General features: G+C 44.1%; 1 protein-coding gene and 1 long non-coding RNA gene across 2 annotated transcripts in view; one reads left to right on the top strand and one right to left on the bottom strand.

Annotated features, from left to right (window-relative positions):
• The window catches only part of nyap2a (neuronal tyrosine-phosphorylated phosphoinositide-3-kinase adaptor 2a), a 71,775-nt gene extending 62,421 nt beyond the window's left edge, over positions 1 to 9,354 (bottom strand). The window contains exons 1-3 of the mRNA XM_084020013.1: positions 9,139 to 9,354; positions 7,778 to 8,088; positions 6,350 to 7,384 (exon numbers count right to left, since the gene is read on the bottom strand). Of these exons, the coding sequence (XP_083876139.1) occupies positions 6,350 to 7,384; positions 7,778 to 8,088; positions 9,139 to 9,341 (1,549 nt within the window). The 5' untranslated portion in view covers positions 9,342 to 9,354. The remainder of the gene's footprint in view (positions 1 to 6,349; positions 7,385 to 7,777; positions 8,089 to 9,138) is intronic.
• The window catches only part of LOC311020139, a 452,545-nt gene that overhangs the window by 287,081 nt on the left and 147,363 nt on the right, over positions 1 to 18,101 (top strand). The window lies entirely within an intron of this gene.

The following is an 18,101-nucleotide window of genomic DNA, read 5'->3' as shown; positions in this document are numbered from 1 at the left end:
CTTACCCTTAGTTAGCGTTTCCTTATTAGATATGATCAATGTGTCTTTATTAACAGGCTATGGGCCACAGTCATTTAAAGTAGCTGTAATTAAACCTCTTCTTAAGAAGCCTACTCTAGATCCAGGGGTTTTAGCAAACTACAGACCAATATCAAATCTTCCTTTTCTCTCTAAGATCCTTGAGAAAGTAGTTGCCAATCAGCTGTGTGACTTTCTAAATAACAACAGTGTATGTGAGGACTTCCAGTCAGGATTTAGAGTACATCATAGAGACAGCTCTGGTGAAAAGGACAAATTACCTTCTAATTGCTTCTGACAAAGGACTGGTTTATACTCGTCCTGCTAGATCTTAGTGCTGCTTTCGACACCATTTACCATGAGATTCTAATATGTAGACTGGATAAATTAATTGGCATCAAAGGAACCACATCAAGCTGGTTTAAGTCCTATTTATCAAATCGATCTCAGTTTGTGCATGTCAATGGAAAATCCTCCAGGCACACTGAGGTTAAATACGGTGTTCCTCAAGCTTCTGTGCTCGGACCAATTCTTTTCAACTTATATATGTTTCCTTTAGGCAATATCATTAGAAGACACTCTATAAACTCCAGGCTGTATTGATGACATAAAAACCTGGATGACCTGCAATTTCCTGATGTTAAACTCAGATAAGATGGAATATATTGTACTTGGGCTTAAAATTCTCCGAAGCTCACTGTCTAAAGACAAAGCTACTATTGATGGGATTGCCATAGACTCAAATACTACCGTAAGAAACCTTGGAGATATCTTTGATCTGTCCTTTAACTAACATATTAAACAAACTACAAGGACAGCCTATATTCACCTGCGTAACATTACTAAAACCAGGCCAATGCTATCTCAAAAAGATGCAGAAAAACCCGTCCGTGCATTTGTTACCTCAAGGCTGGACTACTGTAATTCCTTATTATCAGGCTGTTCTAATAAATCTCTTAAAGCTCTCAGCTGGTCCAGAATGCTGCAGTGCGTGTTGTGACTAAAACTAGAGAAGGAATCACATTTCTCCTGTATCAGCTTCTCTGCTCTGGCTCCCAGTAAAATCCAGAATAGAATAAATCCTTCTCCTCACTTACAAGGCTCTTAATGGTCAGACACCATCATATCTTAAAGACCTCATTAAACCCAACTGTCCTACTACTACTACTACTACCACTACATTCTCAGAATAAAGGGTTACTTGTAGTTCCTAAAGCCTCCAAAATTAGGACAGGTGTCAGAGCTTTCAGCTATCAAGCTCTTCTTCTCTGGAACCGCCTTCTGGACCGTGGTGGAACTGGATCCGGACTGCACCGATGCTATGGTCTTGTTTGACTTTTACCGCTTGTATTTTTAAGGCGGCTGACTATTGATTAAAGAAATTGACTAAAATCTGCATCTCTACTGCTACTAACTTGACTCCGCCCGGAATTACTCCTGGGAGTCTGGCTATGCTTTCTGGTCCAGCAGAGTCCGCTGAGGTCCTGACCAATGCAGACTTCTAACTGACCTAATTCTGGAAACACCATATTGCTCCACCTGCTGCTGTGTAACTGCTCAACTACTACTGCTCTTTGGTCCGCAGCGACATGGTTGGTATGGATCCATCTCGGTGTGGCTGTGCCTGCTGCCATGGACTACTACTGTTGATACTACTAGTACTGTCAATGTTACTACTACTACACTTCTACCAACACCTTGCTCCTGGATGATGTTGGAAACTTTGAAAATGTATGGAAAATCATGAGCAAGTGTCCTGTGATAACTTCTGTTCTGATATGACGCTTTAAATAAAATCAAATTTAATTGAATTATAGCGGTTCTGGTGATATTGTTGAGACCCCGATCATCGATGCAAGGTCTCAGACTCTTCCCTTTCTTCTCTACTAAGAAGAATCCAGCACCAGCAGACGATGATGAGGGATGGATAATTCCTGCAGCCAAGAAGTCATTGATCTAGGTCTCCATGGCCTCCCACTGTCAATTAAAGTAGTGAGAGTGTGTTTCCCACTTGCCAACAGGAGTTTGGTGTGACTCAGTGGTATCGGACTGGGGGAAAGTCTCATAGGGGTGCAGCTCACCAGAAACCAGAATCCTCCTTTTACTGGTGAGCCCTCCCTTTTACACTGGGCGACGAAATGGCCTGGCCACATTACAGCCATAGGTTACTGGTAGTGTTGCTTACGCTCCTCTGGAGTGAGACTGGTGCTTTACAGTTGCATCGGCACTCATACACCTAGTTGTGGACCTGCTGAGTAGACAGAATTGGCTGCTGCTGTGAAAATTACAATCACTCCAACGCGAAAGTTACTGTCCGGTTCCCCTGCACATAGTCATCAATCCTCGGGCTGCATTTGATCTGAAAGCCGCCATGCCAAACCTTCTGCAACTCGGCAGCAAAGGCCTGGTAAGAGCAGGCCTGAGTATGTTTCTATCACTCAGCAGTACTCCTCTGTGGCAAAAGTTTGGGGTTGGAAAGAGAACATAATGGAGCAGTTTGTTAGAAAGGGATTGCATCCCTCTGGATCTCCAGCATAGCATTTCGGGGTCCCTACCCTGGGCTCTGCAGCAAGTCCAGGTGCCGAGTTTGTAGCCACTGGCATCTGAGGAGCTGAAGACAACACTGAGACTGTAAACTGTTTCATGGCGAGCTGCTATCAGGAGGCTAGCGCTGCTATGGCCTGCTATTGGGCTGCTGTGGGTTTTGTTGTTTTGATTTACTGTTTTTTATTTTGTAGTCCTTTTGTAGTCTTTTGTTGTCATGTGCTTTGCTTCCTGTCTTGGTTTTTGTCTCCCAGCTTTGTCTAATTGTCTTGTCAGCCTTGCCTCTCGTTCTCCCCAATCACCATAGCCTGCCCTTGTGTTTCTACACCTGTCTGTCGTCGAACCTAATCAACCCTGTGTATTTAGTCTGTGGTTGCAGTCGAATAGTCAAAAAATAAGGTCCTAACTCCTATTCCTAACTCCTATTCCTTGAACTTTGGAGAAAACGTCACAGGGTTAAAGAAAGGTGATAGGAGAACTCAAAAGGATTTCGTAAAAGGCAGCCACGGTGCTCAGAGAATCCGACCGGATTTTCATTAAGCTATGTCATTATAATGCTGCTGATGATTGACAGCTGATGATCCACACCGGTGATTGACGTGCGTCTGCGCTGGAGAAACTACAATAATGGACTACAAAAAGCGCGTTGTCCACCTCTCCCGATGTTGTTGGTTTTATATGACTCTGTGGTGCCATCAGCCATTTTCTATGGTGTAGTCTGCTGGAGCAGCAGCATCTCGGCAGCAGACAGGAAGAGACTTGACAAACTTATCAAGAAGGCCAGCTCCATCCTGGGATGCCCTCTTGACCCAGTGCAGGTGGTGGGAGAGAGCAGGATGATGGACAAGCTGTCATCGCTGCTGGTGAAGGAGTCCCACCCCCTGCAGGTCACTATCACCGCACTAGTCAGCTCCTTCAGTGATAGACTGATACACCCCAAGTGTGTGAAAGAGAGGTATCGCAGGTCCTTCCTTCCTGCTGCTGTCAGTCTCTATAATAAGCACTGCTCCCAATAGACCTCATTCTGCACTCTATACTTTATTGTGAATTGTATATAAAAACAAAATTCACTGCTGGTAATTTTTGTACAATATCATGTTTATGCTCCCAATAGACCTCATTCTGCACTCTATACTTTATTGTAAATTGTAAATAAAAACAAAATTCACTGCTGGTAATTTTTGTACAATATCATGTTTATATGTATGTAACAAGTCTACTCTATTTCTAACCCTAACCCTCTATTTCAGTTTTTTACATTTTTTAATTTATATTGTTAATTTTTGCTATTGTTATTATTACTATTGTGTTTCTTGTACTGTCCTTTGGCTGCTGTGGCAAACAAATTTCCCCGTTGAGGGACAATAAAGGAATTCTGATTCTGATTCTGATAAGCAGCTCGTTCACTGACTGGCTTCAGGTCCAGCAGCTCCTCCTTCCTGTTTATTTTTTTCAATCATGTTACAAATTTGACAAAAACTAAACTAAAACCACAAATGAAATGTAAATACAGTAAATAATTATCACTGTCCACACACATTTATCAACACAATTCCAATTACTATAAGTCTGCATGAAAGTCATTGTTAAATATGTAAATGCTCATATCGTTTGTTTTCATGAACGGCTGAGGTTCGGCCACTTTAAATGTTGCTCTCGCAAAGAATTGTGGATCGGCGTGATCTCCTTTCGTATAGGAAGGTCCGTTGAATCCTATGCTAAAGGAGATCTGAAAGGAAGCCTTGGAGCTCCTTTCATTTGCATTTAGAGAATTTGAACGGCTCTAATCATGGCGGCCACTTGTTTACTTCCGGGTCACTTCTTCAGTTGGCAACCTTCCTAAGCTAAATAGAATATCCGACTGCAGCCCAGGTTTCAGGTAAGGCAAGGTAGTCAGAGGCAGGCAGGCAGGATCGGCAACAGGACATGGAAGATTTCGTTTGCTGTACAGATTATAAAGCCCTCTGAGGCAAATTTATGATTTGGGGCTCTATGAATAAAATTGAATGTAAGAGAACAGTTTGAGCACCAGCAAAGCATATTTGAGTGCAAGCAGGGCTATTTGAGTATGATGACAGGGTGTTTTTAGGGAAATCAATACAAACCGGCCACTTTATTAGGTACACCTGTCCAACTGCTCGTTAATACAAATTTCAAATCAGCTAATCACATGGCAGCAACTCAATGCATTTAGTCATGTAGACATGGTCAAGACCATCTGCTGCAGTTCAAACCGAGCATCCGAATGGGGAAGAAAGGTGATTTAAGTGACTTTGAACGTGGCATGGTTGTTGGTGCCAGACGGGCTGGTCTGAGTATTTCAGAAACTGCTGATCTACTGGAATTTTCACGCACAACCATCTCTAGGGTTTACAGAGAATGGTCCGAAAAAGAGAAAATATCCAGTAAGCGGCAGTTCTGTGGGCGCAAATGCCTTGTTGATGCCAGAGGAGAATGGCCAGACTGGTTTGAGCTGATAGAAAGGCAACAGTAACTCAAATAACCAATCGTTACAACCGAGGTATGCAGAAGAGCATCTCTGAAAGCACAACACGTCGAACCTTGAGGCAGATGGGCTACAGCAGCAGAAGACCACACCGGGTGCCACTCCTGTCAGCCAAGAACAGGAAACTGAGGCTACAATTCGCACAGGCTCACCAAAATTGGACAATAGAAGATTGAAAACGTTGCCTGGTCTGATGAGTCTCGATTTCTGCTGCGACATTCGGATGGTAGGGTCAGAATTTGGCGTCAACAACATGAAAGCATGGATCCATCCTGTCTTGTATCAACGGTTCAGGCTGGTGGTGGTGGTATAATGGTGCGGGGGATATTTTCTTGGTACACTTTGGGCCCTTTAGTACCAATTGAGCATTGTGTCAATGCCACAGCCTACCTGAGTATTGTTGCTGACCATGTCCATCCCTTTATGACCACAGTGTACCCACCTTCTGATGGCTACTTCCAGCAGGATAACGCGCCATGTCATAAAGCGCGAATCATCTCAGACTGGTTTCTTGAACATGACAATGAGTTCACTGTACTCAAATGGCCTCCGCAGTCACCAGATCTCAATCAAATAGAGCACCTTTTGGATGTGGTGGAACGGGAGATTCGCAGCCGACAAATCTGCAGCAACTGCGTGATGCTATCATGTCAATATGGATCAAACTCTCTGAGGAATGTTTACAGTACCTTGTTGAATCTATGCCAAGAAGGATTAAGGCAGTTCTGAAGGCAAAAGGGGGTCCAACCCGGTACTAGCCAGGTGTACCTAATAAAGTGGCCTGTGAGTGTATATATATGAATTAAAAGCTCTATACTAGTCACTGAAGTTTGCATCTTTATCAACCATAACACTTCGCAAATCAGTATGAATCCATGAAGCCCTGACATTTTGTTTAGGCAAAATCTCTTATATGAGCTTTTGTGAATTACTTTTTTTGTTATAGCTGTTACGATCACTGATGGGAACAGATGAGGAGAACATATCAACAGCGTTGGTAGAGATGTGGTCTACGATCTCTTACTGTCTGAAAGGACTCCTGTTGGTTTAGTACTGACCTGTGCGAAATAACATGCATCACTTACATTTAGAAATATACACTAGACAGGTCATAGGTGTAGTATGGTGTAGTATTGCTGAAGTACAGTCATACTGATGCAGTGTTCCCTTCACTCCCTCTGCTCTTCCTGTTCATTTCCCCATCACCTGTTTACCAGATGTGATACTGATAACTAATGTAGTTCTGGTGTAGCGCTGATGCAGTACTGATGCAGATTTTACCTTCACTCCCTCTGCTCTTCCTGCTCCCTGGTACTTTTTTCATCACCTGTCTACCTGAGGCAAACAGGTTGTTGAGTTCATCCAATGGGCTTGTTGGTGTCTGTGACCTCATCGACACGTTCTGCATGGATCCATGGGTGGAGGAGGAATTACTGAGTTTATTCCCACCCTCCCTGGCCCTGTGTGAGGATGAAGAAGAGGAAGAGCGGGGCATACTTCCTCCTGCCATCAGTGCATCATATGGCGGAGGTCTCTTCAGGCTAAGGGGAGTAAGACGACCCATGCTGACCGGAGATGGACATGCTGAATGGCTGCGTGGGTAACCATGACCACTGTGAGTGGAGCCAGAGGATTTGTAGAGGTTGGAGGGGAGAGGTGGAGCTGATGAGCGGCCGGAGGAGGTAATTGTGTTGGTGCAGGGCAGAGCCCGGTCTCTGTCCTGGTCTCGCTCCTTGTGGTGGTGGGTGGAGCTCTGAGGATGTTCGACACCACCAGATTTGCTGTAAGAGACATTATCCATCATGGGCAGCTGGCTGACATCTAATGGGGTGAGAGGGGACTCGTCGGAGTTTGGGGAGCACTGAGCTGGGAGGGGGGGGAAGACAAGCAGTGGTGGGCGGTGAGTCAGGAGGTTGGGGAAAGGTGGAGGGATGTCGCAGAGAGAGCCCCGCGAAGACCAGGCTTCAGGATCCATGATAGTCGAGTGAGCATCCTGCAAGAAATCCTCCAAAATGGGATACTTCATCTCCTCATACACCGACTCGTTCTGCTCATCCTCCACAGCTTCCCGACCTTTTAGCTCTCGTAGGATATTTCCCACCATCTCGATGTAGATGGGCTCCTCATCATCCATGTCCCTCGAAGCTGGACTCTGATACTGGGATGAAGATTTGTCCCACTGCAAGGAAGACTTCTTGTTGCCATGGTTACAGATGTATGATTCATCAAAGGAGGTGCTGAGCTGAGTGTTTGGGTTCCTTTTGGGTTTGGGTGGAGGCATCTTCTTGTAGTCGTCACTGTAGAGATGGCATGGAGCTGTAGACAGACACACAGACGGACAGTGATGTAAGTACCTTAAGATTACTGACACTGACTGACAGCAGCTGCATTGCTGGTTGAACATGACAATAGAAAACTAAATGAATTAAGTAATTGTTACAAAAATTTAGTCGAGCTGAGACGTACCATGCTTTGAGAACACAGCTTTTGTTGACTTGGGCGTTCTTCCTCAGGCTCTGTTCACATTATCATAAAAGTTGGCACTTGGCTCAATTGGAGAGACAAAGCAGGTTTAACTATCAGTTGTCATGTTTAACCAGCCACTATTGGGTTTAACTAGCAGGTGTTGGGTTTAACTAGCAAGTGTGGGGTTTGACTAGCAAGTGTTGGGTTTAACCAGCAGGTGTCAGGCAGGTGCTGGGTTCTCACCTTCAGCCTGCTCCGAAGTCTCTTTGATGTCTGGAGCATCTGTCTTGGTGACTCCAGAGCCTCCATTCACTGTCTCAGAGCTGCTGCTGAGTTTGGTGTTGGGGTCTCTCTTGGGTTTTGGTGGGGGTTGTTTTCGGTTGGGATTGGAGTCATCATCTCCGCCCACAGAGTGGAGAGACTGGGATCGGACGGTGAAGCCCTGACTGGGGGGCGGCAGGCGATCCTGTGGTGCCGGCATTGTCATGAAACCCATCCTGAAATGTTTTCCAGAGTAAGCCCCGTCTGTTGCTATGGTTACATCTTCACCAATCCTGGATGGACCAATGGAAAGACATTAGTATGACTGTATATCATCAACCATTCACACAACACTATACAATACACAAGCTTCATGTTGGTATCATGAACCAAAACTTTATTGTTTAATTTTACTGTAGTGCATCCTTCATACTGGTGGATGAATATAATAAATAGGTTTTAATTAGAATCTGAACAGACACAGAAAGCACAAGTTGACTCAACATTTTTTTCTCTTAGCATTGACTTGAGTAACTTTCCTGTTTGTTCCTAAAACCATGTTAAGCAAGACAAACTGGAGCTTCTCGCTAAAAAGCCAGTTGGAGATGCACTGTCTTTGTATTAACCGGATCGACAAAGTCAAAAACTCCACCAAGGTGGTTATTAAATGTCTTTGCCACATTTCCACCGAGTGGTACAGCAAGGCCCTGCTCGACTCACTCCTCCCAATCCGCCTTTGATCTGATGTCAGATGTGACGGGACAATCTATATAGATATAAATTCACATGTTGATTCAATCAGTTGCATTAAGTAGTGTTTGTTGTGATTATTTATTGCATTTAAATGTGCCTGGAACTGTGGAAACCTGCCTGTGAGGTCTTGGTGACGTGTGCGCACTGTGCGCCGATGAGCCAAACTGTGGGTCATGCTATGCAGAGTCGAGGTGAAAAAAAAAAATGAAATAGAGAAAAGGTCCTGGTACCAAAACTGTATAAGACTATAGCTTAGTGTGATTGTTAATTCAGTAGCATTCACACCATTGTGATCCAAATCTTTATTCAAATTGTTAATGTGAATGCTGGTTCAGCAGTTTTCACACTCAGCAATCCGTATGTGTTCAGTGTTCTCCAAATAAAACCTATGCACCATCTCAGATGGATATTTGATGCATCTAATACAGCAGTTTGGTGAAGTGGATGTGCTATCTGGTAAATTCAGACCATGTTTACCAAACAAAGATAAACATGACATTGAGAAAGAAAGTAGGTAAGTTGGTAGGTAGGGACAACATTAGTTTAGCAATTGTCACAGTTTTAAGGTTTGATTTGTTGATGTTTTCTACCTCTTGATGGCTTCTTCCTGCCGTCTCTTCTTCTGGTGTTTTTCCTGCAGGTAGTTCCAGTTCGTCTGGTTGCGGATGCGGTCGCTCTCTCTGGCGATGTCTGAGGCATTTTGGATCACCAGACCATCATATGTTCGAAGGCCGCTGTCCTCCACAAACTGAAAAAATCTCTTGAAGGAAGACGCCTCCTCCTGAGATGTCATGACTCCTGATCTGAGAGAAGGATCAGAACGAACATGTCACTGTGGACAATACTGGTAACAGTCTTATCTAATGAAAAATATTAACAAACCATGTAGTTTTCAAACAGTTTTCCATTCAAAAAGAGTAAACAGGAATCATTTGCATTGCTTCTCCTATCTCTGCTCATCTCCTGGTCCGGCAGTTGTAGGTTAAACTTAAAGAAATGACAACTCCAGTACACACCAAGATTTTGATATAGACACTACTTTATTGAAAAAAGACATTCCAAAACAAGGGAGCATGAATTACATGTTGCTTCATCAGATTCACTTCACACCCTCCACTACAAACGTCAACAACAACACGCATTGTCAACTGAATATACAGCTTTTAAAATAAATAAACTGACTATAGTTCAGTTAAATCATACAAAACGTGTCAAGACTACAACAGAGTAGATATTTCCACAAAGTACTACATATGAAAAAACAAGTAGAAGATTAACATTTTTCAAACAAACCAGCACATACGAAGAAAAACACAATACATTAATGAATCACATTGTCACAATCTGGTGTTTTTGACTTCCTGTTTTATTTTGCAGTATTTCTTTGATGTGTTGTTTGCTTTACTTCCTGTTTTAGTTTCCCTCTCGTTCTCTGACTTGTTAGCCTTACTCGTTCCCTTGCACTCTTAGAAATAAGGGTTCCAATAGGGTTCTTCTACAAGGGCTGAGGTTCTCCCTGGAACCATTTGCTTCTGAAAAACCCTTTCCCGAAGAAAGGGTTTTTCAAGGGTTCTTGGTAACACTAATGGTTCCAGTAAGAACCATTTCGATTGAGAGAACCCTTTAAAACCCCTTTCCTGAATAAAGGGTTTTAAAAGGGTTCTTGGTAATGTAACCCTGGTTAGAATTACAACACTCAGAAATACCAGTTTCCTTGAATACATCATAGGTTTCCTGGATTGTAGTTGTTTTTCGTCCGATGGTAGAATTTCCGAGCTTACCTGAACGCATCACCTGCAGGCCTCGGTGTGTGTGACGGGGCGTACCCACCAAACGCGATGAAACTTCATCGCGCGACAAGATTACATGTAAAGTCAATGCAAAGACGCGATTAGACGCTTCATCGCGCCGGGCGACGCGATGGACGCGATAGCGCGGCGCGATGGACGCGATGGACGCGAAAAATCGCTTCATCGCTTCATCGCGCCATCGCTCGAGTTGAAATAATTGAACTTTTGCGGCGAATTCGCGTGAAGACGCGCCGCGACAGCCTATCAGCGTTGAGATCGTCACCGACGTGCTGACGTACGGACGTCCTGGTGTTCCCTCGCTTTTTGCCACAATATTTATATATTATATTATATTATATATTGCCCATAATCAAAGTTGGGGGGCGCACGCACGCGCGCGCACACACACACACACATACATACATATCAATCCCAGCTCTTTCACACACAGAGATCTTTTTTTTTGCGATTGTTTATCACTGGGGCTTATGGCCGGCTATGAAGCACCAGTTCTGGGCAGAGCAGCAGCTAAACCTCCCGGTCCTGTACCCTGGTTAGCAGGTCTTCAAACTGGGCAACAGTCAGCCTGAAGTACCGCTGGAACCGGCCGTCGTCCAGGCGCAGCTCCTGCAGGAGACGGTGGAACTCGCCGAGCTCACGCCGCCTCCGTAGGGTAGCATGCACCCAGAACCGACGTCGGCGCCTAGCCCGCAGACGAAGCTGGGAACTTCTCCAGAGTAGATACAGTGCAGCGATGGTGGTTATCTCAGCCATGATCGACGAGAGAATGAAATGGCGGAAGAAATGTTGTTGTTTGGGCGAGCTCGACGCGATGACGCGATGCCGCGATGCCGCGATGAGGCGTTTTTTGGCATATTGGACCGGCGTCAAAACTGGAGCGTCTAGCGCGACGCGATTTCATTTGTCGCGCGTTTCAATCGCGTTCATCGCGTTTGGTGGGTACGCTCCGTGAGAAGGTGAGGGACAGAGAAAAAGAGGAAAAAAGAAAGGAGAAACCTCATGCAGCCGCAGAGCAAAGTGTCCCCGTTCGGCGGCCAAAAGTGATGATATTTCGTGGAAGTTGTGATAAAACTGTCGTTAGGAAGTGAGTGTGAAGAGAAACTTACCTGGTGGAAGTGAAACCGATCTCGGGAGCGACTCGGACGAGTGTTTCCACGGACTTTTCTGAACTATTTTGGTGAGTTACGGGGCGTACCCACCAAACGCGATGAAACTTCATCGCGCGACAAGATTACATGTAAAGTCAATGCAAAGACGCGATTAGACGCTTCATCGCGCCGGGCGACGCGATGGACGCGATAGCGCGGCGCGATGGACGCGATGGACGCGAAAAATCGCTTCATCGCTTCATCGCGCCATCGCTCGAGTTGAAATAATTGAACTTTTGCGGCGAATTCGCGTGAAGACGCGCCGCGACAGCCTATCAGCGTTGAGATCGTCACCGACGTGCTATCGTACGGACTTTTTGCCGGCTTGCCGCTCCAAACTGGGCAACAGTCAGCCTGAAGTACCGCTGGAACCGGCCGTCGTCCAGGCGCAGCTCCTGCAGGAGACGGTGGAACTCGCCGAGCTCACGCCGCCTCCGTAGGGTAGCATGCACCCAGAACCGACGTCGGCGCCTAGCCCGCAGACGAAGCTGGGAACTTCTCCAGAGTAGATACAGTGCAGCGATGGTGGTTATCTCAGCCATGATCGACGAGAGAATGAAATGGCGGAAGAAATGTTGTTGTTTGGGCCGGCTCCTCGCGCGACGCGATGCCGCGATGAGGCGTTTTTTGGCATATTGGACCGGCGTCAAAACTGGAGCGTCTAGCGCGACGCGATTTCATTTGTCGCGCGATTGAATCGCGTTCATCGCGTTTGGTGGGTACGCCCCGTAAGCTGCACCGATAGCTAGTTAGCTCAATTAGCAGTATCATTCTGGTTTAGTACACAAAGAAAGAAAGCCAGTCAGAATAGTCAAATGTTTAATGGTACTAAGAAATGTTTTTTTGTGATGCTGTGACGATATGTTGTTATTGTGTGTTACCGTGACGAACGTGTAGCAATTTACAGAGCTGTTAGCTCAGCTGCAGCCTGTTAACGAGGCCGAGCACGGCTCCACAGCCGTCGCCGTAGCTCAGATGCTAAAATGATGCAGCATTTAATGTATTTCATATTTCCTGTAGTTGAGTTGCTTATATTTCATTTAATGAAGCTGTATTGTGTAATGTGCGCTGAGGAAAAGTAAACAGACAGTAAATTAAGCTGATGAATAATTACGCTGCATGTTATGCAGGCTGGTTTTTTTGAGGGACGAGTTCTTCTGTTCAACTGTGATCCACACCACCGCCGTTGCCGCGTGGAGGCTCTTGGTTCATCGGGACCAGTGTGGCGCCAGTGTGGTAGGACAGGACTCAGTCCTGAGGAGTAACACATTATATTTGCACTTTCTTTTCTGAGATCTCAGTATTTTTGACTTTTTCCTATTTTTGACTTTTTTCCTTTTTTTTTTTTTTTTTTACATTTTTTTGCTAAAAAACAAACTGACAAAGGAACTTAAAGAACTGTTTTCTCCTTGGAGGACCCTGAAAGACAATAAATAAACTGAAACAAACAGTGGAAAACAAGGAATAAAAAGGACAATTCAACCCATTAAAGGGGAAAGAGACATTTTATTTTATCTTTATTATTTTCTATACCGGTACTTACCTGGTCAGCTAATTTTATTTCATTCTGCGAATTTAATTTATGTGAAAGCGAACTGCATTTCATTTAATGTGTGCAAGGCTGAACAATTTAAGTTGAGAAACAAAACTGAATACTTGAATATAAACATTTATACCATATTTTGTGTTGTGTGTTATGTGGGTTGGAGATCAATTGCTCTCATGCTCAGTGCTACTGCCAGTCTCCTTATCCGAACCTAGTTGATCAGACAGAACCCGAGAAGACTAAGACGAAGGTTACAGTAACGCTAAGGGTTCCAGTAAGAACTATTTTGATCCAGAGAACCGTTTTTGGAAGAAAGAGTTCTTCGGAGATTGTTGAAAGCATGGGTATAATATCCTGTGTCACCAGGGAACTTCCTGATAACACTTACCAATAATGGTGCAAAATACAATTCCTTGTGACTACTGATACAAATACTTTTCATATCCATTTTTTGCTTATTTGTTTTTTTTCTTCTTCTCCAGATCCTGTTGATCAAACTGTAACATAAGTGTCGATCTTGGGATTTGAACACCTGCCACCCAGTCTAAAGTCACTGGCATTAGTGACTGAGCTAACCTGCTAGCTGGGTGGAGTCATCAGGTCCACCATACTAGTCTATTACCTTACACATTCTGATCAGACATACAAATAATGAAACTGAAATGTTCTGTTACCAATTTATTTTCACAACCATTAAAGGCGCCATATGTAAGAATGTGGCCAAAAACGGTACGACACTCAAATTCAAAACAATGCGGCGAGTCGTATACACCTCCCCCACCACCCCCTCCCCTCCAGACTCGAGATTGCCAGAGCTGTTGGCGTATCCTCCGTCAGCAAGCTGGACGGCAGCCGGATAACGAGTCGTTTTTCGCTTCAAAATAAAAGAACGAAAAACGGAAAACGGGGGACTTACCTGTCTAGGAGAAGTGTAACCAATTCTGCATCTGATTTCAAATTCCTCACAGCTTTCTACTGTCTCCACCGTTCAAATGCATCCTCTATGTAGACCCTCGCTTTGCCTCGGTTTTTATCTTGGCGTTTTTGTGAATCATAATGAGCTGTTTTGGGTTTCGTTGCCTCCGCCATTGTAGCTCAGTCTAAACTGGCAACCCGTGGTTGCTCGGCAGCTGAGACTCTACTGACTGCAATGATTTGTAGACGCCAGTGGGTGGCGCCACGTGCCAAAACATGTTTTCAAAACATAAACATGATTTGCGGTCCGCAAAAGATTTTTTTAAATGCGAATATTTTGGCTGTACTGTTGTTGTTGGTGAGTTCAGTATGTTATATAATCATTATTCCTGAGTCTCTATGACATATAAGGATGATTTTACGGCCAGTTGCTTTAGATTTCTTACATATTGTACCTTTATTTATAAGAACGCAAGACCTTCATCAGCAAATCTTGTTGATCCAGGCAAAGATTAGCTGTGACTGGGATTTTAACCCCCACTCTCCAAATCTAAAGTCTGTACCATTACCCACTGAGCTATCCAGCAGAATGTGTAGATCAGGGACTCCTCTGACTCGCCACACTCACTCACACAGCAAGGTTGACAGCTCCTTCATGTCAGTGGTCAGACAGAGGGAGCTGGGGTCCGTTTCACAAAGCAGGTTTAGGGAAAACCTTGAGTTAGTTAACCCTGAGATAGGGAAACTCTGGGTTTTGGGTTTCACAAAGCCAGTTCAGCATAAATCTGAGTCAGTTACCCGGGTAACATACTCCGTGAACCCAAGGGCGTAACTTTGAGTTGAACATTGGGGGGGTTGAGATTTCCGCCTGTGATATACTGTGACAGGTTGGGTTTACCAGCCCAAATATATAGTTTGTGCCTAAAATAAAGATGACAGACTTGGAAAATGCATAAGAATGGTTCTTGAACTTGTACAGAATACACATTAAAGCATGTGCAAGTATTTTGTCCCGATTATGGGTTTGTATTTCCCACAGGATCTTTGGAGACTATGGTGGGGGGGCTTGCGATCCTGTAGGGGGGTCCGGGGGCATGCCCCCCCGGGAGAACATTTTGAATAATTTCATTTTAATGCATCAATTTGGTGAATTCTGAGAAACAAAATATGACATATCAATTACTGACCAATTTCTTACAAACTGCTGGTACTGATACAAATAAATGTATCAAACTACTAAATGGGGTTGAGGAGTTTAAGCATTCAAGAAAAGATGAAAACACAAATGACTAAAACAATAATAATAAACTAATTGTATTTTAAATAATAATAATAATAATAATAATAATAATAATAATAATATAAGTGGGTGACTATTCCTCAGCCTTCCTTGGTGTTTTGGTTTTGACTGAAGCGGCAAGCCCCGTTCACATACGTCGCCACTCGCCCATCTCTGAGAGACAGCTGTCAATGAATGTGAATGTGTTCTAGCGGAATGCGGCCAGGACAGGCGATGCGATGTGGTCGATTGGAGATAGAATCTTTTTAACATTCTGCGATGCGAGTGAAGAGAACCCAGCGAGTACCAATCACAATGTAGAATAGAGATGATTGACAGTTGCCGTCAACAGAGAGTTCCACAGAGAGTTGTCGCTTGAAGTCGCCGCCGGCGGCAGTGAGTTTTTTTTGGCAGCGAGTAGAATTCAGCGAGAAAGCGAGTGACGGGTGAGTAGCGACGTATGTGAACGGGGCTATACGCACACGCACTGTCGAACGCGCCGGCTGGGGGGCTAACTTTTGTTCAGTTACATGATTTGACTCGTGAGTGGTGGCACTGGAGCCCTAGCAGTAGCTACCTCCTGTTGGGAAGATACTTTTATTCTTTTGCTTTTTTCCGCGTGCTTTCTTCAAACCACCGCTGATGCTTCGTTCACGTACGGGGAGAGACCGGGAGAAACAGTCGAGAAGCGCAGGTCCGGCAAGGTGGGCGAAACCAAATCTCAGATCGGGAGGGGGCACAGACAAACGTCACTATTTTTTACTGGTAAATTGAGAAAATCTACCACACTGTTGTGATTATAATGCTTAACATTCAAAATCAATAATTATGATATCATATTGGGTGGGTTGTGGTGGTTGGTTTGGATTATTGGGTGGGTTACAACCCACCCATCCCCCCCATAAATTACGCCTATGCGTGAACCTAACCTGCTCGCTAGCAGGTTTGCTTCAACAAACCGTGAGTTTCTCCCTACATGTCTCCGCCTTTTTCCGGAATCTGAACCAACTCTGGAAAAAAATGTGCCGTCCTTTCATCGTCAACCTAATCGATATGGAAATAAAAGTGATTCTAGCAGCTTTGCGTTGGGAGACAATTTTGATTGCCTTTCCTTCCAATCACATTAGATATTATCTAAACAATATTCTCCGACATTTTCAACATTTCATATCGCGGACATAATCCGCAACCAGATTCTTTGCGGAGGTAGTGTTTTTGCGAACGGGAGATTTATGAAATGTTTAAGTACATTTCTGTGTTGAAATATCTGCTTATATTTACCGTTTAATATGTGAAATAGGATTAAAATCATATGCCTTAGTCAATGTATTTGCGCAATATTCTTATGCTTAATTTTCAACTGACGCCACTTTCTTTCTGTGCCTGTGGGGATTACACCCAATGAAAATAATAATTCATTCAGTGCGCTACTTTGTGAACTACGTGAGTTGAACCCCTGTCGCCTGCACCATGGGCGGCGTTGCTAACCATTACACCACAGTGTCGCTGTGCAAAGCTGAAAATAAAGACTTATTACCTTTAGATCAATAGATCTGAAATGAAAATAGTTTCATTCAGTTATACACATTAGATCGGGCAGTAATTGTCTGCCACGCTAACTATCGCTACTTTGCTGCAGTTACGTTGCTCTGCTTTCTCAGGATGAGCTTTTTCTACATAAACACTCAGTAATATCTAATGACGCTCTCCCCGTTGCCATGGTAAATCGTAGTATCGGAGCTCCATTGATGATGGCTTTATAGAGTCGGCAGGCAGGCGCGTAACTCAGAGTTTACATACTCAGAGTTGACTGAACTAATTCAAAACCGCTGTTCTGAAACTGAAAACTCAGAGTTGCCCATCTCAGAGTTGGTCAACTCAGAGTTCAGGGTTAGGTTCAGAGTTTGTTGAACCTGCTTTGTGAAACGGGCCCCTGATCATGTGTCTGTTTAGCTCTGTCTGTACAAACTGTGACTTCTGCTTTTAGGTCACAGTATCAATTCCCATGTTGACAGATATCATACCTTGCTGATTGCACTTCCAGACAATTAGCTCAGTTGGCTAGGAGCTGGTTCTTGGTGCCAGATGATGTGGGTTCAAGCCCCAGCAAGGGTGATAGTTGTAATACATCAAAATACCTGGTAGTTTTTGTGTAACAAATGTACAACATTTTAGAGTCATGGTAGATGATGTTTGACAAAAACATATCAGAATTTTACCTCAAACACTGATTTTTGACTGTGAATGGCTTAGTCAATTTGTGAAGCCACAGTTGAGTTGCCACTTGCCAATTAGCTCAGTGCAATAGACAATGCTCTTTGGTTCCAGAAATTGTGGATTTCAGCCTCAACTGGTGCAAAATGTGCAACATTACAATGTCAACTCTCTTGCCTTCCTATTCTCCTGTTTGTTGCTCAGAATTGCCTAAAGTTGCCAAAAAATAGTCTGGACCCGACCCATTGCTGCGCAGCAGCTATAATTGTGTTATTTTTTAAAAGTTTAGTTACACTACTCCCTTCTTCAGGAGGAAATTGACACACAGCAAAGAATCAGCGAGGGGAATTGAACCCTGGGTCCCTACAGCAAGGATATAACCCCTCTTTCTGGGGCATCTAAGTGAGCTATACTACTCACTGGACAAAGGCTCTGAAAGTTTGTTACAAATCAGGTGATATAGAGATACAGTTTGAAGTTGTGAGTTCAAGGCCTGGTTGATGCAGAGTGACCATGTTAATGCCGACTGAGGTGATGTGTGGATTAGTGACAGACAATTTGAAAAATATTAAACACTTATTTTACAGACAATTTTACTCATGTATTTGTCTCCTCATACTTTTCCATGATCGGCCTCATC

This window comes from Eutrigla gurnardus, assembly GCF_963514095.1.
Source record: "Eutrigla gurnardus genome assembly, chromosome: 10".
Taxonomy (NCBI): domain Eukaryota; kingdom Metazoa; phylum Chordata; class Actinopteri; order Perciformes; family Triglidae; genus Eutrigla; species Eutrigla gurnardus.
This window is presented reverse-complemented; position numbering and strand designations above follow the sequence as displayed.